The 22,533-nt window shown below is 42.1% G+C and overlaps 1 protein-coding gene across 5 annotated transcripts; it reads right to left on the bottom strand.

The window, feature by feature from the left end:
- Window positions 1-261: 261 nt before the first annotated feature.
- ATG14 (autophagy related 14) lies at window positions 262-22,533 on the bottom strand. 5 transcript variants are annotated; one of them, XM_078595853.1, is made up of 11 exons: window positions 22,280-22,533; window positions 18,242-18,304; window positions 17,250-17,292; window positions 16,142-16,223; window positions 14,448-14,763; window positions 10,082-10,165; window positions 4,431-4,660; window positions 3,990-4,107; window positions 3,403-3,493; window positions 1,642-1,727; window positions 262-1,116 (listed from the first exon to the last, which is right to left on the bottom strand). In XM_078595853.1, the coding sequence occupies exons 1-11, from the start codon at window positions 22,504-22,506 to the stop codon at window positions 780-782; spliced, it is 1,677 nt and encodes a 558-aa protein (XP_078451979.1). In that variant the 5' UTR covers window positions 22,507-22,533; the 3' UTR covers window positions 262-779. The 5 variants fall into 5 exon arrangements, with proteins under 5 accessions (XP_078451979.1, XP_078451980.1, XP_078451981.1 ...); XM_078595854.1 differs by having other exon boundaries at window positions 4,431-4,657; XM_078595855.1 differs by having other exon boundaries at window positions 14,448-14,685.

The following is a 22,533-nucleotide window of genomic DNA, read 5'->3' as shown; positions in this document are numbered from 1 at the left end:
TGTTTAAATGCAGTGTTCTGAGCATTTCCTTTAACATTGGTATGCATGCAACGCAAACGACTAAAACAGTTATGGTACCACCGCACAAAATCTACCTTGAATTCAATTGTAGTTTTGGCAAAAGGTATTTACTTTAAGCAAACCCAAACAACACTATGAGATCTCTTTTACCAGTGGCAAAATATGATAGTAGGTTTTTACCCTTTTAACTGGTACAAAACTGTCAGTTTTGTACCAGTTAAAAGGGTAAAAACCTACTATCAAACCCAAACAAGTTAACATAACACTGATGAAACAAGTTATGAAATCAACATTTTACATTTAACAAATGTTTTAAATAAGCCCGTAACTACAATGTAAATGAGTATTCCCCAATAGGAGGAAGATACCATTACGTTTAAGACATTTGTGCATAAAATCCAGAACAACTGCCAAAATCTGTTCCACGCTGCTGAGAGCTGAAGCATCACAACAGCCAAAGTGCAAGGGCTGTGAAGAACAGCAACTCACCTCACTTCATTCTTCATCTAGTCATGAGCACTGCTCAGACAAAATATAACGTCTTGGCCCAGAGACTAGCACACACCATAGTCACTTCAAGAGTGTGGTTCGCAAAAGCGTGCATCGTTACGCGCCACCAGCACTGGTTATAGCCAACACACACACGGTGGACACTGATGAAATAAAATGCACACAATTGCAAACTGGTTTCGCGTTGAGTAGAGGGTACACACGAGGAAAAGCCACACAGGACAAGGTCTTTGCGATGCCGAGTCGCATCAGCGCGTGCCAGTGTACGCCCTCCAGATAGAGGCCATGGAGGCGACTGCGGAGGACACGAGACCGCCCGCGTTGCTCGCAGAGATTGGCCCCGAGTCCTGCAGGCTGGTGCCACCGGTGGTTGTGAGCGCAGTGCTCTGACTGGGGCTGCCTTCCAGTGCCCGTGACGGGATGTCCATGAAGCGTGGGTTGGGGACAGTTTCCCAGTCGAGCCCCAGGTCCGTCTCCTCGTCGGTCGTGTCCTCCCCATCGCTGCCCTCAGACTGACTGGCTGTGCTGGCGTCCACCAGCTCCATCGAGTCCTCCATGTCGGCCGTCACCTCAAATGGCCCGCTCCTGAAGGCAAGTGTGCGAAGCCAGTGAATTCAGAGACGATACACACGCACTGCACTTTCGGCCCATGATAATGCAGCCATGTGTTGTTTTGTTCATACTACATGAAGCAGTGTATCATGTGAAAGGTTGCCAAGAAAATGTTACTTCCAAATTTTAGACAAAAACACGATGCTAGATTGGAAAAATATATATTTTTTAACACTAAAAAGTTGTATCTCATGGCTAAAGGCACATACATATAGAATACAATGTAAAGGATAACACAATGTAAAGGATGACATACTTTCAAGGATCTGCAAATCTCAACAAGATCTGAAAATTGTCCAAAATTTTAAAAAATCCTAAAAATGGAAATCCAAAATCCATCCTTACTAGGTAATAATAAAAATGATCAGACTGCCATTGTATTCCAAGTACTCATCTGACAATTGAGTCATTGCACAAAGAGAACAATGACCATATTCACTGAAGGGACACATCATAATTGAAGGCAAAGGTGCTAATACCATGCACAGAAAATCTCACCTTCCTAGGCTGCTGTTGTCTGGCCTCACCATGTACATCAGGTTCTTGAGCGGACGTAATGGATGCAAAAGCTCAGGGTCCACATGCTGCAAGAATCAGTGTGGAGTGTGTCAGCAACTCATGGGAAACAGCAAGTGAAACAGGTGGCTGGCTGCTAATCTAAGACACTTGGATGTGAGCAATGCAGGTGTAAAGGTGGCTAAGAATGTACTGATCAATTTGCAGTATGTTCAGAATGTGGTTGCTAGGGTGTTAACCAGAACACCTTCTTCACATCATATTACACCCGTGTTGGCCTCCCTGCACTGGGGCTTCCAGTTTCACATAGAATACCGTTTAATATCCTATTGTTACCTTAGAAATCAGTGAACCATCTTGCCCCATTCTACATCATTGACATGCTGCACCCATGTCCCCTCAAGTTCCCTAAGATCTGTGGATGTAGATCTTCTCTTCATTCTCAGGTCAAGGCTTCGCTCTATGGGTGACCGAGCTTTTTTCCGTGTAGCCCCCAGGCTATGTAATGCTCATCCACGAGATATCAGGGATCTCGCAGTCTGTAGACATTTTAAAATGCATCTTAAAACCTATGTACACACTTCCACTTATGAAACTTTAGAATTAATTTAGTAAGTGGATTTTTTTAATGTATTTATAAATTAATAATTTTCATGCCGAGTGTCTGCTGCTGCTGTGTCCTGTACAGCACTTTGAGATCCTTGATGCAAAGCGCGACATTCATGGAATTATTATTATTAAATTCAACAGGGTGTGACTGGCACTGGAATGGAAAAGAAATTGCAATTAAACAAAAAACTCAATTACACATAAAGGGGGTCATAATTAATTGTAGTGTCCAATGATTTCCTTTTGGCCAATAATAGAGTGTGCAATTCTCTATCCTCAACAGTAAGGTCTGGCAAGAGGTGGCCGGGTGTCTCAGAGGTCAGAGCTTTGAGTCTATGAAGCTGAGATACTGGATTCAAATACGGGTTTCGGCCACCCACGATTAAACTGGATACTGAAGTCGAAATTAGTGTTTTATCTTAGCCCAGTCACTGCAGGAAAAAAATCACGTTAAATTTGTTATTGAATATGAATTGGCTAAATTCAAATCTGAGGAGTAAAATATCATTTTGACTGTGATGCGTACAATTGTACAATATGAAGTGTGCACCCCTACTGACTGAAAAGTAAAAGGTCACGTTAATGATTATTCAAAAGTCCTGTGAAAAATCTCTTCCACAGCCGTTGTCTCATGCATGGAGCACACTGTCCAGTGTAACTTGTTTCATGCCATGATGCAGAGTATAATGGAATAAGTTGAGAAAAGAAAACCCAGAAACCTCTGGCATATATCACCTTATAATTTAAAACCAATAATTGTTTATAGCCTTTAAATTTCTATACTTGTTATTTCAGCTTTCTTATACCAATTTGGCACCAACAATATTGATGCTAAGCAAACATTAAACTCTGGAAATGTAAGTGCGTCATCTGATAAACCTGGTAAACATGTGTGGTTACAACAATGCAATAACAGAGAATGTCCTGCCGCTTTCATGTTTAAAGGACAGCGCACTCCGATTGTTGTCCAACGAGTGTGGAGATATGAGCGTGATTGTGTTTGGCAATGTCTTCTGTGTCATAATGAGTGAAAGGATGAAGTGGGGCAACTTACATCGACAATCGTGACCAGGCACCCTGTGAGAGTGGAGTGAAATGTGCAGGCCTCTTATGGCTGCTGTGGCTGTGGTTTACCTGGGAGCAGCAGAGGTGTAGAACATTGGTGTTGAGCTTCTGCACAGCCCGAATGAAGCGGTGACGGCTTATGTCCTCCCGGCAGAACTCACTGTGCACCAACAAACAAATCAGCATTACTGAAACACATTGCGACAACAGTAGAGGCTTCAGCTTCAACAGGCGCACATGCTTTCAAGTAAATATTTCAGTTTTGCTAAAGATCCATTTTATGCAATCATGAAATAGTGTTCAATATTCATACACAGTAGATTAGTAAATAATTCAATTTAAAACGTAAAACAGGCTAAGAAAATTAAATTCCTTGTGGATTTTGGAAAACAACCTTGATATATAATTGTTCAACCTTGTATCACTGATAAATGACATTCAAATTGATAAAACAATGATACAATTGAGCAATTTTGGAATTGGCACAAGTTGTGCCTTAAATAAAGATAAAATTCAGATAGTTATCATATCAGGACAGATAAAATATCACATTCAAAAGACATTAGGAAAAGCTATATTTTGATAGTCTGTTGTTTTTAAGAAACCAGTGTTAAATCCTGAGTGAGGGTGAAGGCTGGCCAGCCTTGGGACCTCACCTGTAGCAGAGCCTCTGGGGCAGGTTGATGCCCAGGATGTGAGACAGCACGGACACCAGCTGAGCCGTGTGGCACAGAGCGGCTGTGATGCGGTACGCCGGGCTGCCCTGCTCCAGCACTGAGACAGACACCCAGTCTCGTTATACAGGGGCATCTATCTATCTATGAAGTCTGGCTTTTTGCAGGATGGCGTGGTATGACCAGCAGCAACTACCTCGATTGACTCAGTGCTGATATAATGCACCAGGTACTCAATTTAGGCTAAGTCAACTTCCAAAAACGGCTGAGGTTATGTTTAGATCCCAATTGCTGGTAATCTTGACCGCAGCAGGGAGGTGAACCTCCATCGCTAGAACGTATGCAAACATGTACCCTACAGAAGTATCTGCCGCATAGGCAGCACCATCATCACCATGAAATGCAAGAACCCGCCAAACTCACCGGGTTCCTGCGTGGAATTCCTGCGTGCCTCCACCCAGCTGTAGTAAGGTGAGAAGTCTCCGTTTTGCGGCAGGAAGATGTGCGGCTGCACCACGGCCACACACACCTCCCCATTGCCCTCTGTGTAGACCCAGCGGCCAGACTGGTAATTGGTGCGCCGAGCCTCCGCCAGCTTGTCCACCGTGCTGCTCTGCATGGACGCCTCTGTGCTCGTTCCCGCGTGAGGCCTGCTGCACCGCCAGACAAGCGCGCACACGCACCACCATGCAAGCCATCACACACCCAGCACGCAAGCATTAATGTTTGTGCACAAAAACCACTAAATAATTTTTCCGATAAATTCACGCATATATATATATTTTCGTACATAATGAACAAGTGTACACATCTTATTATGTGGCGAATAAAAGCCCGGATATGCCAATTGATGGATAAAAAAGAGCGACCCAAAAAAACCTCTCAAACTCCTAGGTATGCACTTAGGCTGCATGCCCTCGGCTGTCCAACACGATTTAGAAGTCTCATGAATGAGAACTACACCAAATTAGTATGGCCTCCATTACAGTGTCCTAGTTGCCTAACAAACATTTCCTATAGTGCCACTACAGCGGTTGTAATGGGGTATCAGAATGATTTTAAAGCATGTTGTTCTCAACGATAATTTCATGAAATTCTTGTTGTACAGCCCAAGACACATGGCCTAGGTACCTATCTACAAGAACTCTTTAATTTTATGGTTGCATCTTTATTCACAGACACAGCTGCTTAGCGTTTTCATACTTAATTGCAAATCATTCAATGGCTAGAAAGCAGGAGTTAATTGGGATTCACTTAACATACATGAAGCTTAGGTGACTAGAACGGATAATACATCTTTGAATGAAATAATGCAAATGGTATTACATTTCTCTCACTTTAATTAAACTTTGTTATATGGAATGGATCATGGGCCTTTTACTGTAAACAATTTGCTCACTTCAGCAGCGGTAGGTTATGGATAACACAATTAACTTACCGTATCAGTGGGCCTCAGTTTTTATTTAACGTAAAAACATTGTATTTCAGATTAATCATATCACCTCAGTTACAGGATAATACTCATCGATGATTAATGTTGGCCTAAGGGGTTTGGCATTAGACTGTTAAATGATTTAAAATGTCTTCTACCCAGAGATATTTCCCCTACTAGTAGCATTTATTTACAGGCTGTGTGTATTTAAACATAAAAATAGATAAGATCCATAACTACAAGGCCAACTGTAATACATTTGGCAGGTAATCAGATCTAGTCTTGGCAAACCCCAAATTTCAGCTCCTGAGATGGGCAAAATAAGGAAATCATGTCACCGCTTTACATAATGCAACAATCCGAGAATGGACAGTGCACTGAAAGGAGGGGACGAAGTAAAAACGGCAGACAACTAGCAATTAGAACCCACAAAATAAAGATTAAGAAAAAGAGGGTTATGGAAATAGGGGAAAATACAAAATGGTAGAACACATAGAACTCTGCACAACCATTCGGAAACGACACACACACATTAAGATGCCATCCTAAGCAATGAGCATACACGGTTGATGGTAGCCTTCGACAGCCAGATGAGCCATCATGCACGACAGAGAATTATAAAACTAGAGGAGGAATTGTAAACAGATATCTATAAAAACTCGCCATTGCATATTTGCTTTTATCAATATAGATGGTAATTAAACTCCCGCACGACTTAAATAACTGTTAATGGCAATGTGAAACAAAATGTGATCGCATTAAATAGAGGGGCACTCCTCAACATGACCCTGTTACCTGCATTTCCTACGATTAGCTAATTAAATTAACACTGTATAAAGAGGTTTACTGAAATCAATACATAGTGAATGCGCAAGTGATGTTTTAACGCATATGACAAATGAGCCCTCACAGTTGTATCCAACACCTTTCTTGGGATTTTAAATTTGCGAAATTATAGGTGGAAGCATGAAATTAAAAAAAAACGTGTCAGGTTTCTCTTTGTTAATACAGATTGATTATACCTTGGAAGAGCATTTCAATCTGGTGTTGCCTCTTAATAAAAATGCATTTGCACTACTTCATCATAACACAACATGGAGTAGAAGTCCATAATGGTTTTTACAGATACACCTAATCTATGAATAAAATACAATGTGCTGATTCCAAGAATTGTAACCACAAAACAAACAAGTGGTTTTAACGACATGTAAAAGGAACTAACATTATCCACTGAAAATGGTCCTTAAAAATTAGTGTAGCCTAGTGGCATTAGTTTTACGAAGGAAAACTTTGGACTGGTTTTCACTGTACTGGGTATTATCAACAGTGTGTGTTATTTTCAAAACGAATAGATGATGGTTCATCACTTGTGCAAGAATGGCAGAACTTCCCCTCGTATAAAGATGAGCAATATTCAGAATCATATGTGCGCGAGGCAAATCCTACACTCCACATCCACAGCGACTGGCTGCTGTACAGATCTTCACACCTACAAGGACAAATCTTGGTCTATTGACAGTGGAGACTAGTGGCCACCTTTCTGATGCCAGATCAACGAGTCCTTCCGAGCACACCTTCCCATTTGTAACTCTGAAGAGTCAACGGGCTCGCAACCATCTTCCCAACCTCCTCCACCCATTGAATACCCCAACAGAATATCACGGTGAGTAGGGTCAAGATGCGGAAGAACGAAAATTAAAATGTTGCAGTTAATGCACCAGTGTCACGCAAGTACGAAATCTCATGTTTCTCTTAATCAGCTTTCACTAATTAGTGCGCCAGCATACTCAGAAGATTCCAACTCTGAGGTCTCCATATCAGAATATTTATTTATACTGGAGAAAACCGATGAGCTATAATCCTCTTTTTCACAGATGTCCAGTAGGAGTAGGAAAGAACGTTACAACAACAACAAACAATACAAAAACAAAATAGAAGTGCAAAGTATAGGAAAGGTAAGCAAATCACTAAAAGTATACAAATAAAATCTTGATTTGAAGCTTTCGTGACTGCAGGAATCCATACTCTTTGGTTCTTTCGGTAGGTAGAAAAATAATAGATCACGACGTTTCGATCGCAACACAAGCAATCGTCATCAGGTGAAACAACCACAGCAAGAAAAAACTGCTGAAGTAGGCGAGTGATCTGCCGTGGCACGAGGTTATATATGGAAGGAGGCGGGACAGAAAGTGGACCCCGCAGCAGCACCCGGGTCACTGGAGTAAAGTGGACCACCGCAGCAGCACTGGAGAGATCGGCTGTAGGGGGGGGGAGAGAAGGGGGGGGATAGAAAGTGGACCCGCAGCAGCACTGGAGAGATCGGCTGTAGGAGGGGGGGAGAGGGAAGAGGGGGGGGGGAGGAGGCGGGATAGAAAGTGGACCCGCAGCAGCACCCGGGTCACTGGAGTAAATTGGACCCGGGTGCTGCTGCGGGGTCCACTTTCCGCCCCGCCTCCTTCCCCCCCCACTTCTCTCTCCCCCCTACTGCCGAGGACTATATAACCTCGTGCCACGGCAGATCTTTCGCCTACTTCAGCAGTTTGCTGTGGTTGTCCCACCTGACGATTGCTTGTGTTGCGATCGAAACGTCGTGATCTTTCCTCTTCTTGGTTCTTTCGGTAAAGTCACGATAAGACAGTCTAAAATGACTCTGTCTTATCGACAGACATGTTCTTCACCTGAGGACGGCTGCTTGCGTTGTGGCCGAAACGTCGTGAGAATTATTTTATTATGTTTTATTTTTATTATTTTATTACTTCCCTTCTACGTGACTTTACCGAAAGAACCAAGAAGATGAATCCCTGCAGTCACGAAAGCTTTAAATCGAAACGTCGTGATCTATTATTTTTCTGCCTACGTGACTTTACCGAAAGAACCAAAGAGTATAAAATCTTGACTTAAAGCTTTCGTGTCTGTTCTACCATTTCATATTCTTATATTATTTTGTTATTTTGGTAAAGGCACGTAGATAGGTTCAAATTAATAAAAATAAAATAAACAAAAAACTATGACGTTTCTATCACAACACAAGCGATCGTCATCAGGAGGTAAAAAGAGGGGGAAAGCTGCAGAGGCAGGCTGTTTTTAAAGGTTTAAAATGGGTGTAGCCCAAGGGTCATAAACGGAGTGGGCGGGGCTAGTGATGTTAATGTGAGAAATTATAAAGTTAATGTAAGATCGGAGAGCGGCCTCCACGGCGAGTGCGCGTAGGTGGCTATGTTGGTGTGAGAAATTTAACCTGTTAATGTAAAATCGGAGAGCCGAAGCCAAGCAGAAAATACAAAAATTTAAACTAACATCGGAAGGTGGCAGGATGGGAACATCAAAGCCACCTTCCGATGTTAGTTTTTATTTTTCCCCATGGAACAATCAGTTTAAAAGACAATGCATATATTATCAGAGTATGTTTTTAGTTTGCATTCTGACCACAAGTATTGTGGTTAATGCAGGCATGATTCTTTGTAAAATGTTTCAGTTTGGTGTTTTAACATCTTAACACCTGTTTTGGTGCCAGAAAAAAGGGGAAAACCTATTCTCATAATTATGAAATGGGACATAATTCCTTTCAAACGGTTTATATTTGGTGTTTTAACATCATAACACCTGTTTTATTGCCAGAAATGTTTAAACTTATTGTTATTTTTTCAAACTGACAATTTTTTTTATCCATAATACATGTTTTTTGGGTTAGATCACATAAATATATGTGTCATTAAACCCGCCACCACCCGACACAGCCATTTAGTAAGGGTTGTCACAAACACAACATGCCAATTCGTTACGAGTACAGCACACTGGTGTATTGGAGAGCATGCCAACGAATTGGCATTTTCTGTTTACGTGACAAACTTTACTAATTGGCTGCGTCGGGTGGTGGCGGGTTTAACGACACATTTATATATTTACGCGATCTCACCCAAAAAACCTGTATTATGGATGATATTGGTCGTGAAAGCGTACGTGTTAAACTATTTTTATTTTACCAGGTAAAGCCCAGAGCTATTTGCTTCTTTTTCAGACACATGTCCAAGCCCAGCTTGATCAAAGTCTTGCAAGTTAGATAAGCCAAGGATTGTTTTGTTACAATGAAGTTTATTCATCTCAGCCATGATAAATCTTGCAGGTTATACACAGTATACACTAGAATAAGTTGGCCTCTGCACCTCCTTCAACCATGGTCACATGCACACAAGCTTGGGAGCGCATGTTCTCAAACAATGATGCATTTACACCAATGCTTGCAACTTTAACACTTTCCCATTGCGATGACGCATGTACGTGTACGTCATTGGCATGGAATGGGAAGAAAAACTCAAATAAAATATCTGTATCTGTACGTGGTCGAAAGACGTACCAAGGCTCCCACAAGGCCATGCGGGAGGGCGTGTGGCACAGTTTGGCGCCAGCTATCGTAGTGTGATCGTGTCACTAGTTCTCTCTAAAATTTACACTAACCGCTTGCGCATTCCGAGATTCAGCAGTAATTGAGAAACCACCCTGCAACTTGCAGATGTCTCGGAATGGGGAAAGGGTTAAAAACAGACAATAAACTTTACATACATGAGGCTGTTCACATAACTCGTATGTGTATGACAAATAACAAGTGCACAACACAGACACAACGTACGAACGTCACACTCACATGTAAGTAGCCGTGCACAGAATGGGACAGCAGGCCAGCTCATTCACGGTGCACTTGTGAACAATATGGAAGGCAGTCTCAATTCTGAAACATCACACGCACACAAATACACGTGCAGATGAAAACTCAAGTCATTGTATTAGTGATCCCTATGGTCAGCCATGCACAGTGCAACAAACCGTTTAAATATTTAAGCTTGCAGGGCAACGTTAGTCTCTGCACCATGGAGCCACCGCTCTTTTTAAATCCTTTATATTAAATGCGCTTGCTTGCTTAGGACCGTGCAAATCTTTCGGTCGTTTTTTAACCCACTTCCCGTGATCCAATCGAGCTGACATTTTCTACACAGACTCGTTGTGCGTGACAATTAATGTTCGTGAAAATTTTTTTCCAAAATTTTATACTTTTTAGGACAAAAATATTATATTTAATTACCAATTGCTTAATGGTGCAATGCAATCATCTGACCCATAGGTGGCAGCCATCTCAAGCCAGAGGACGAGAGGACTCTAGCCGCCACGCATATAAAGGATTTATAGTGAAAAACTTTGTTTTTACGGGTTATACTTATCAACATGAGTAGGTATGTGAGCAGCTTTTAATCATAATATGAAAACAAACCATCTCCAGTCAATCCAGTGCTTCCTGAACAGGGAATTTCTTGGGAGGGTCCTCGGATTTAAATTGGCAAAATTCAAACCAAAGTGAATCGTTGTTCAAGTAAGCCTCGGGGATATCATCTGCTGTGCGCAGCACTGAACCATTGGTGTAAATCCCACATTCCTTTCGCAGGGATGAGTCTAATCGGAGAAAAGCTAATGGTAACTCTCCACAAAGTGCTACTCATCTTTTATTAACCGTGGAGAGATGAAGGGCTCGTTCGACCAGTTTCTACCTCGAACTACGATGGGTTCTCCAACGTAGCTGCATGAGCTCTCCGTGAGTTACGCGCCATGGTGGTGTGCAGAAATGCTCTACTTCTCTCACTCCATTCATCTCCATGCCATATTGATGCTTTTCTCACTCCGTACATCTCCAAAATCTTACTTCCCACATCTCCGCACTACATCCGTCTCCGCCGCTCTATGCATGGCCTGGAGCTCACTTATGAAGCACCTCTATAAAGCTTCATGTTACACTGCGTTGTGACAACTCCAACTGTGATGCGCTATGATGAGATCACCCTGTGTCCTGCTATGTTGGGATGGCACTACTGTGTCTTTGTCAAGAGGACACCTGCTGTTTTGGGATGGCCCTGCTATGTCCTGCTGTGTGGGATCGACTCCTACTCGCAATATAAAACCAACTCCCGTTGTGTTGGAATAGCTCCTGCTTTGTCAGAACTCCTCCTGCTGTATTGAGCATCAAGCTGCATGTAGGAAATTGGGAGAAGAGCGTGGCGAAATGTATTAATAAAAATAGGTATATGTATTCAGAAGAGCTAGAAGACAGATGTATTCAATCGAGAGAAAATATTAAGAATAGAGATAGAGAGGAAAATAGAGATATAATCATAATTGAGGTCGTAGTGAGAATGAATGTATGATTATAATAGCGTGCATATGCAGATCTCACGAATTTCATGTTGTGTGCATTGAATATTTCACCTGCTAGGCCATCTCCACTGACCTCCACCCCAAATCTCCATGTGTTATGAGTACAGACTACATGCTGGATAAGATGGTTATTAAATGAGTCTGCAAATAAAAACCTGTCCAGTTTCATGATAAAGGTTTCTGGGGCTGTTTGTGTAATGTGTTGTGTTTCTCTGGTGTTTAACGACACGAACATCTGACTTGCAATGCAAATAATTGGATCTTGAATATTGGTCGCAAAAGCATGCATGTTAAATTGACCTCACGGTTTAACACATAGGCTTTCGCGACCAATATCATCCATAAAACATTTTTTTTTGGGTTAGATTGCGTAAATATATAAATGTGTCATTAAACCCGCCACCACCCGACACAGCCAATTAGTAAGGTTTCTTATGTAAACAAAACATGCCAATTCGTTACCAGTACAGCACACTGGTGTGTTGGAGAGCCAAGCCACAACATTTACAATCCGAGTACGTTGTTTCGCCAGTAATTACAACTAGCTTCATCAGGCGACTGCCAGATTTGTGGAGAAGTCCACCTGTTTCGTTCCTTAAATAGAGGCGTAGATGCGATGACAACATTTGTGCGCTCTTCATTCGCGAAGTGGGGGGGGGATTAATGAATATGGTATTCAACGTAGATTATACATGCGCATTATGGGATTGTGTGTACGATAATAGCCTTACCAACGGTAATCGCTATTCAAGTAGGATGAACTGTTTAGGCATGCATTTAAACAATGTATTACTTGATGATTTGCTTCCAAGCAGCACTAAATATAAACGGTTAATATTTTTACTTCTCTCAATTTCGATAGATTCTCTAAGTCTTGGCCAGTAGTAACTAGCTTTGAACAGAACTTCAACATTATCAAAATCAATTGAGTGTCCTTGTTGGCACGCGTGTTCTGCTACTGCTGACAGTTGTATTTGGCAGTATTTAATATTTCTTTGGTGTTATTTGTCTCGTGCTGATCATTCGTCCTGTTTGCTCAACATATTTGCCACAAGTGCAATTAATCCGGTACACACCCTTTGTTGATAGCTTCAGTAATACATCTTTTGTACCAGATATTAATTTCTGTATTTTATGTACCGTGCCAAATCTGACTCGGATGTTTTGTTTTTCCAAGCATCTGACTAGTTTATCAGTTACTCCCGCAATGTATGGTATTTTAATAGTTTTAATTACTTGGGCAGTTTCAATTTGGTTTTGGCATTTAATGCCCTGTTTATTTGTGCATCATTGTAACCATTCAATTGCAGCGCTTCTTTAACATGTTTAATTGTACTTCTCAGACTATCACCATCTGACACTTTTTTAGCCCGATGATGGAGCGTATTGATGAGAGTGGACTTCTGTGCAGGGTGATGGTGCGACTCTGAATTTAGATAGGTGTCAGTGTGCGTTTTCTTTCGTTAAACAGTACTTACTCATGATTGCAAAACCAGTCCTGCCAGGAGTTGACAGTTTCTAATTGTTTAGTTATCCACAGAAAGAAAGGATTGCCAGATTCCTACTAGATCCAAATTTAAACTGGATATTCAGTGTACCCCTAATATACCACAGAATAACTGACATGTCTCGACATAATGAATATCATTGGCAAAGGGCCTCTCCAAATCTGGCAGCTCTTTGTGGTGTCGTTGAGGCACAAGTAGCCTAATAAATGTGGGGGTTTCCCATCCCAAAAAATGTTCAAAGCCACATTGGCAACTGAAGTTCTGATTACAATATGACATGGTTCTAACTGAGAACCTGAGCAAAGTTCGTAACATTTCCATGGAGTGTTGTTTACACCTCCAAATGCTGTAAAAATGTAGATGCACAGTTTATAAAACTCTCATGTGCTAGAACCTCCCCAACTGTATGTTGATAAAAATAAACTCTCCCTGTCGTTTGGGATACTCTTCATATCTTTGACACTCTCATTGAGAGGAATGTCAGAACTCATAATATCCACCATAACGTGCTGTTTTTGGGGAAAAATGTAATCCTTAATTGCTCAGTTCCAACAAAAAATGATGAAATAAAGTTGCATTTTTTTTTTACACCATGTAATTCACAAAGTCAAGCACAAATTATTCGTCATTAATCAAATTGTCACGGCTGTAAATACACATAGCATACGAGCTGGATATGTTAAAATAACACTGAAGTTAATGATAATTTGTCATTCTTTTCTGATTTTATTACCATTTGGATTATAAGTGAGCCATTAATTTGCCGTCTACATATGTATGGCAAACACGGCAGGTTGCCTTTTCCAAAGTTGCCAAATACACGAGCACTTGGCCTCAGGATATTCTGCACAAACATGTCTTAACTCTCCGATACTGTGTTCAATAACAACACCACAAGTAAAAACACTGCTCTTTGCGATTTTTCCCTCACACTGCCCAACATGGGAATTCCCACTCATCGTCCTTTTCCGCGGGATTTTATAACCTTGCTCAATTCAAGAAACGTTTCAACTTTAATCCATTACAAATTTTACAGGATCGCTTGTGTTCGGCCATTTGACATTTTTGGCCTCAGGGTCTGTGCTCAGTAAGGGAGGGTAGTAATAAAAAACACACCCCCCCTCCATCATGTGCACGCACGTACACATATCCACGCACAACGTCTGCACAAACATCCTATCTCGCTCACACGTGCACGTACACTTTCTGCTCACACACAAACAGCCCCACGATGTACACGTCCGTGTGTGCACACACTTCCACTTGCATCCCCCCCCCCCCACAGCGAGTGAGCGTACATACCCTGGGCGTGGCAGGGCCTCGGTGAGTGGGAAGATGGAGGAGGTGAGCTCACGGACGTGCATGCGCCGCGCCGTGCCCAGCGCCTTGAGGCGCTCAATCAGCTCGCGAAGCCGCGGCTCGAGCCAGTCCCGGCGGCGGCCTAGCCGGCGCCGCATCGTCTCCTCTTTCTCGGCGTGCTTGCGTGCACGCAGGGCATTCCGCACATTTTCATCCCGTTGGCGCTGCACGTGAGCGTTGTCTGGTGAACGCATGCACGCGCACACGCAGGCAACAGGGATGGAGGCCACACGAGCAGAAGGGTGTCCCATACAAGGGACTGCATGTGGGTAGAAAAATATGCATGCGCAGAAAAGTATGTGCAGCTCTTTATCGCCCAATCTTAATGGTAAACATCACAATACATTCAATCGATTCTAATACTATTTGTAAACGATGAAAACCTCAATAGATAGAAAAGTGAGTGCAGGTCAAAGTCCCGAGAGTGATCATGAAGAGCTTGTCCATATAAAGTCCCTGAGGCATAAGACAACATAGGGGAATGACAGCTATACCCAATACTGATGTCACCAACAAGGATATACAGTTTATGCATGTTTTATCCATTTTCTTTCTGTCAAAAAATATAGCCACTATTTTGAGTTGTTGGTCTAAAAAAAGGCTGCGTGGATTGCACATGCATAATGGCGATGTCACGTGACATGCAAGACATGATGGGAGGTGATCCCGTGTTCAAAATTGTGCATTTTGCGGTCTAAAAATCACGTTTATTGTCTTATTATTACTATCAGAACATATTGGTGTGTCTGCTGTGTAATCAATGGCATAGACAGAGGCATTTTACAAGAGTCAAGACAAACGTGCATGAGGCAACTTATTCTTGATAAAGGTAAACTTGATCGGTCTGCAATTTTGTGCTTAAGGGCATGAGAGTACCTTCAGTTAAAACTCCATCTTTAACGCTATGAAGTCTAAGCAATGCCTCCCAGGTGTTTTTGTAACAGCCAAATCCCAGTGGTAATGACTCAAGTCACGTGTGGTTCAAACAACTGCACCTTGCTGTTGCATGCTACATTTAAATACTGGTGTGGCCCTTTTGACAGCATGGGCAGAGTTTAAAAAAAGACTTAGCAAGACAGAATTGTGCCTTAGTATAGCTTAGCACATGCTTCATAGGCATTCATGTCATGCTGGAGACTAATGTTGCACCAGCTCATGTTCAGATAGCCAATCCAAACAGAGTAAAAACAGAATAAACTTAAGTTATCTGGCATTGCCACAGGGTTTTTGCCAGGCTAGGATTGATCTCACAGGCAGTTCATAGGATAGATATATATTTTGGTTTAACTAAGGTAACTGGCAGATGTGCAACCTGTGCTCCACACTTTATCAACTCACTGTGCTTTAGCCACCTGATGCCCTGATATTTTGAGTAGTCCTTCTCTTCCTCCCCCCAACCATCTGTGCTACCAACGCCCTGCCTCTACTACAGGCAAGGCTCAAGAACTTCCTCTTCTCCTCTGCCTGTGACCGTCCCCAATCTTAAGTGTTTTCAATTGCACTTTACTTTATATACCTCCCTTTCAACATTGCAATGCATGTTTTGAAAAACAGTTGAATTGTATGAAATATAACTTAAAATGTATGTTATGTGTACCGAATCGCCAGGTCCCAAATCACATCAGATCGTGACTCACCAATCAAGGTGTCTTTTTTCACTTGATCGATTGCCCTCTTGAGCAGATCAATCCGGCTCTTACAGCAAAGGATCTCCCACTTCTATGAAGACCACACGGGCACACATGTGGTCATTGGCATAAACATAGGTCCACATTCGTTTTTTATACCTATGCATCGAGTCAGATTATAATAAATTATTTCACTCATGATACACGTTTCAAATTTTGCATATAGAGTATTTTAGTGGATTTAGTAGATAATCTTTTTTCACCAAGCAAACCCCCTACAACACCGGGCCCTGGTGTTGTAGGGGGTTTCCCCGGTGCCAAGAGAATATGCTCAAAGTAGAAGAGCCGGTGCTAACAAGATAGGTTGGGAAAAAATATCGATTACCAATTTATGCCAATTATATGTCGTGTACATCTATGGAAATGGAAAAAACAAGACATATAATACAATCGAGACAGGCAATACCAAGGAGACATAACATAACATTGTTTTATCTATGTGGCTTTACCGAAAGACCCAAAGAATATGAGAAAATAGATTCAAACAATTCAAACGTGACAGAACATGAGTGAGTAAAGGAGACAACAAAGATAGACGGTTGCTCCAATTCCAGGTACAGACTGGCCCTCCAAACCAGTGGATCTCAACCAGGGGTACGCAAACCCCTGGCGGTACGTGGCAATGTCCCAGGGGGTACGTGAGGTGATTTACAAATGTGTGAAATTATATCATTCATGAGCCATTGGTGACTAATCATGTATGAATCTGCCAAAATAAAATAACCACAGTAACATTAAAATCAATACGGTAACCTAGAAATATATAAAATACATTTAAAAACTCATTCATTTATTTTTATTCGCTTGCAGTAACTAACTAGTTAGTATACCTCACAAAATGGACAATTGGTTAAAATAGTGATGTTCATTATTTATAAATGTATTTCTCAGAACCATGTTGGGTCAGGCACTGGGTTGAAACCAAATTCAACAAGGGGATACAGTAGCCATAAAAGGTTGAGAACCACTCCTCCAGACGATAGGAATACATTTTGCAGCATAGAAAAAAAACATTTGGAAGGTGTTTTGGATGGATTCATATAGCTTCATTACGCACCAACTTTTCCTTTTGTCTCTGAGCCTCAGCCACCTCACGAACCCTGCCAATGTCAAACACAAAGACAACATGTAACCAAGCAGCTACTCAGTCATGCTGCCACTCATACACATTGGCATTATTACCACAGCACTCTGATTTATGCAAAATAAAATCACACTAAGTCAGCTGTGATAGGTTAACAATGCTCCTGCCCTCGGCGTAACATCACAGCTATACACAGCTGGAGGACAGAGGCTGGTGGATACCACTGAAACGCACACTATGCAGGATGAGTTAATAGGAGTCATGTTGCTTGACATGCACCTAGCTCTTTGTCCGCAATTGGACAAAGGCCTCCCCACACCACGACAGACATGGCAGTTGTATGATCCACTTCACCATGCTGGACATCTGTGAATACTGGACATGTCAAAAAAGACCTTCATAGCTCCTCAGATTCCTCCAGTATGAATACATATACGGATTCCGAGTCAAAGGAAGGTCTAGAAATGGTGCAGGTATCACTCATCACTTATGTTTGCCGTGGCCGAGAATTGAGTTCATAGCAGATTGTGCTCGCACTGCATCCCCGTTACACCCCTAGGCATTCATAGCTTTATTTAAAACCCACTTCACAATCTTCGAGCATTGTTATTGATAAACATACAGGAATAATGGGTTGCGGTCTTCATATAGGGCACACTTATTTACCAAAATCCACAGATAACAAATGTACTGGTAATTGCTCTGAAGAGAATGTTAAAGAAAAATACAATTACTACCCCTACGACAAGGTTGAGTCAACACTGGACAGCAGCTATGGGACTGCCCTATGTTGGTTGGTAAGTCACCACGGTTGATCGGGGGTTTACTTTCAAATAATGTTGCGGAGGAATTATCATGTCACTCAATTTTCTTAATGCTTTTAGAGGATTTTTCAGCCCATGTGCTTTGAATGTGCAGCTGAATATATTAGTAAAACGAATAACTAAGTCACTTGTGCCCCTTACTTTTCCTGATATTGTTGCTTCTCTTTTTTTGCGATGTTCAGTTTCCCTTGCTTCTTGAAATAGCTGTAGAGAGACAGGCACAAAACACATTTTACAATATAAATTCAATCCGCTAAAACATTAAAATAGTTTTACATATGTATTAATCATGTTTACTATATGTAGGATTCTAATTATTCGGCATTCTTCTTATTGCTCATGTAAACCCCAATAAAAATTATGTGATTATCAACTTCGAGCTTTAAATTGAATGTGGTAGCCAGATGACTCAGAACGCTGAACCAGCGCTGCTAAAATCCTGGGTTTGAATCTGGATTTCAGGAAACCGTAATGAAACCAGGTTTCTTACGTCTAGAGTTGGTTATTTCATAAATGAATGACTACACAAAGAATTACATAAAATGTATTTGTTAATTCAGTAAAATCCAGTTAAGAGAACATATATATGCACTTGTTGGAAAGTTTTCCTTAAGGCATAGTCTTGTTGCTTTACATTGTCCAATTCAGTCTTCCAAGAACACTGCATCCTACTCTTGTTGGCCTCTGTATTTCATGTTGATCAAGACCAGGGGTCAGCAACCTGCGGCTCCAGACCTGCATACGCCTAAATAAGGATTGCTTCATGACGTTATTTATTAAGGACCAACGTATCACATTCACCACTTGCATTGCGGCTCTTGAAATACTGAGTTTGTTACTGAATTTGAAAAAAATGTCTCTTCTTGTTATTTTGGTTGCAGACCCCTGATCATGACAAAACTTTACTACCTGCCATAACTATACATATGATGCTGTGTTTTTCAGTAATGACCCTTCAAATTGTTTATTTATGAGCAAATCTGTACGAGACTATTGTTTAGCTTTTGTCATTTATCTCACGTTCAATGTTTCAGTCTTTTTGTGAAATAATAAATTATCATTGGTTGGTCACATATAAATACATACTATTAATTCTCGAATATCCAAATGGGTGAAAAATACTACTATGCCCACATTTTATCAACTCTGAAATGGCATTATAATTTAACAGTGAAAACTGAGGGAATAGTCCAAGTTCCCAAAAAAAATCAGCGAGAAGAGAGGATAAAATCATACATATCAGGAGTTGGGTAAGGAAGAGATTAAAAAAGAAACATCACAGCAACATTTAAATATCCCCCCCAACTCCAAAAAAGAATGGGAATAGAAGCATTAACATAGACAAATAATTATACAGCTTAGATTTGTGGCCGTCTCTTACAGTGTCGTGAGGTCTGCTCAAATTTAGATGCTATACAAGTTACGATGACAACCATCGTCATAATCAACCATTATTATTCAGTCAGTCCGATGAACGTTGAGTGACCTTAAATTTTTCTGCATGTTCACAGCATTACCACAGAAAAGATGCAGTATTCTTGTGAAGTTGCACCGTATCCACAGGACTGACAACAGTACTGTGTATAACACCATCGGGGCTACCATGAACATTAGGAAGATTTTAGTAAACAAAAGAAAGGACTGATCTGCAGACAATAGAAAGACTCAATGAATTCTAGATTTGAAGCTTTCGTGGCTGCAAGGATTCATATTCTTAGGTTTTTTCGGTAAAGTCACGTAGGTAAAAAAATCAAAATTAATAAAAGTAAAATAAAATAAAAATCACGACGTTTCGGAGGCAACACAAGCTTCCGTCTTCAGGTGGAACCGTCACAGCCACGACAGCTGTATCAAGTAAATGAGAGATTACAAGAGCTACCACTCCGTATATATAATGGTTGAAGAGGGGAAGGGCCAAGTACGGCACACTTTTTTATTAATATGGTAAGGTGAGGTTTAAGACTAAGAATAGAATGCATAACAATGAATGGGGCGACCCCACTAACAAGAGGAAGCACAGATGAAAAGGTTGCAGATTAAGAGTTACACAGAATGCACAGAGAGATGCGTGTACACACACACAGCTTATATTTTAATTTGAGACGTTTCGTTTGTAGTAAGGGGATCATAGTTATTGTCTTCAGACTAAAATAAAAACGTCTCATTTTAAAAAAATACTGTATAGGCACATCTGCTCCAACTTGTTGTCACGAGCCTGTACATTCCCAGCTACCCTCATTTAGGAGAGAACATCCCTATAATGACAACAGTTAAAAATAAGAATGGAAGTATTTCAACAATTTTTGTCGTAGTAACACATCCATTTTCCATTTGGATCAAATGTCTAATATTGGACTGGAGTTTCACAAAATAATAACTCAGCAATTATTTTGACAGCGCAATAAACCACACAGCTGTGTGGAGGAGTTACCACATCCATCCATATAGGAGACCAAAGTCAAACATCAAAACATGCACATTACATAACACGAGCTATACAAAAAATATATAATCACCCTACACAGCTTCTCTTTTTAGTAGTACAGTACGTGGCACGAAAGTAGACATATTTAACTAAATAAAAAATAAGTTCACAGCAGTATTTTAATATAACGACTGATTTGTTCGAATTATCAGATGTGTGTGGTATTCCAAGTGGTAGAAATGTTAACATTGACAATGCTTACATTCATTTGCAAGTGGTTTTACATAAAAGATATAGCACTGAAATGACAGGCCCGTGTTCTCTAAGATATGTTCAACTTATACAATTAGGCAGAGGTGGGACAAAGTCATTGTTATGCAAGTCCAAGTCGAGTCGCAAGTCAGCAAATTCATGACTCGAGTCTGACTCGAGTCCAAGTCACATGACTCGAGTCCACATCTCATAGGTGGGACAAAGTCATTGTTATGCAAGTCCAAGTCGAGTCGCAAGTCATCAAATTCATGACTCGAGTCTGACTCGAGTCCAAGTCACATGACTCGAGTCCACACCTCTGCAATTAGGTGTCATTATTAACACAAACGAAGCTATTTCATAGCGCTCCACTCTACTGATATACAAAATGTGATTAGAAGCCATATCGTTTCATGTTTTCTTGGAAAGCCATGGCAATCTGACAACTAAAATCCGAGCTACACGCGTGCGCCACGTGCTTTGATCAACATGTGAACATACACTTGTTGATGCTTTCACACTCCTGTCACGTGCAAATATCACGAAATGCCAGACAAAAATAACATTTAAGTATCACCTCGTGAGACAAAACACGCCAAAAGTAACTCTGTTTCTCACACACACTCAGTGCTCACGTCAGAGTACATAGCGGGCATTCCACCCCAACTCAATTCACGCGACACCCGTGTCTGTTGCTATCAGGTCCAGATGACCGCACAGTCAGCTTGACAATCCACATCCTCCTCAAATCCCACACAGCTTGACAATCCACAACCTCCTCACATCCCACACAGCAAACAAACCGCACACATCTCCTGCACCATCGCTCACCCTCTCCATACCCAACATTTCACCGCTGTGACTCACATCATCACACAAAGACAAAGATACCCCCCCCCCCACGTATATTGTCAACAGAATGTTGGGGCAAACGCCTATGAAGGCCGGCACGGCACACGAGGGAGGAAGTGGCGATGTTTTACATTGAGGCTTAGTCGACCTCATCATCACACTCGCACACACCATCACATCCCACCACGAAAGGGAAGCTCGCCACACGCCTCATGGAACCTGACGTCGCACAGCCCAGCGCCTGGCACTCCTCACACCGCGCCAGGCAAACCTCGTCTCGTCTCACACCTCGTCTCGTCACACACCACTTCTCACACCACTTCTCATACCTCGTCACTACAAACAATACTACAGAGGAGGCAAGTGCTGTTCGGGAGCACAGATCAACGCCAGAACGACGCCCGGCCGCCTTTGTCTCCCCAGTTGAGATGTTTACACACCGCACCAGCTACTCATTTGAGGCCGAGTCGACCTAGGGTGTTGGTGGCCGTGAGCGAGAATCGAACTCGGCTCGCCGGGTTTCGTGGCGCAGCGTGGCGCTCCCCACGACACCCCCGCTACTCGTCAGCCCTCACACTGGCGTGGGTCACACCTCGTCACATCCACTCCTCACGCCTCGCCGCGGCCGCCTTTGTCTCGTCGCCGCGCACCTCTCGTCCCCCTTGCCGTCCATGTACGAGAAGTCGCCCTTGTGCACGCACGAGGCGCACGTCAGGCGGCGCCGCGAGCTGCTGCACAGCGGACATCGCTCCACGGCCACGGAGATGGCGAGCGGCGGCCCGTGCGGAGCCGGGGGCCGCGGCGGCCGCTGCGCGAGTCGCGCGCCGCCGCCTCCTCCTTCGCCTCCCGCTCCCCCCCGTGCTGCTCCCGTCGCCATCGCTCCCCCAGCGTCGTTCCACTTCCT

This window comes from Lampetra planeri, chromosome 7, assembly GCF_965212315.1.
Source record: "Lampetra planeri chromosome 7, kcLamPlan1.2.h2, whole genome shotgun sequence".
Classification (NCBI taxonomy): Eukaryota; Metazoa; Chordata; class Hyperoartia; order Petromyzontiformes; family Petromyzontidae; genus Lampetra; species Lampetra planeri.
Note: the sequence above shows the minus strand (reverse complement) of the source record. Positions and strands in the feature narration are given on the sequence as shown.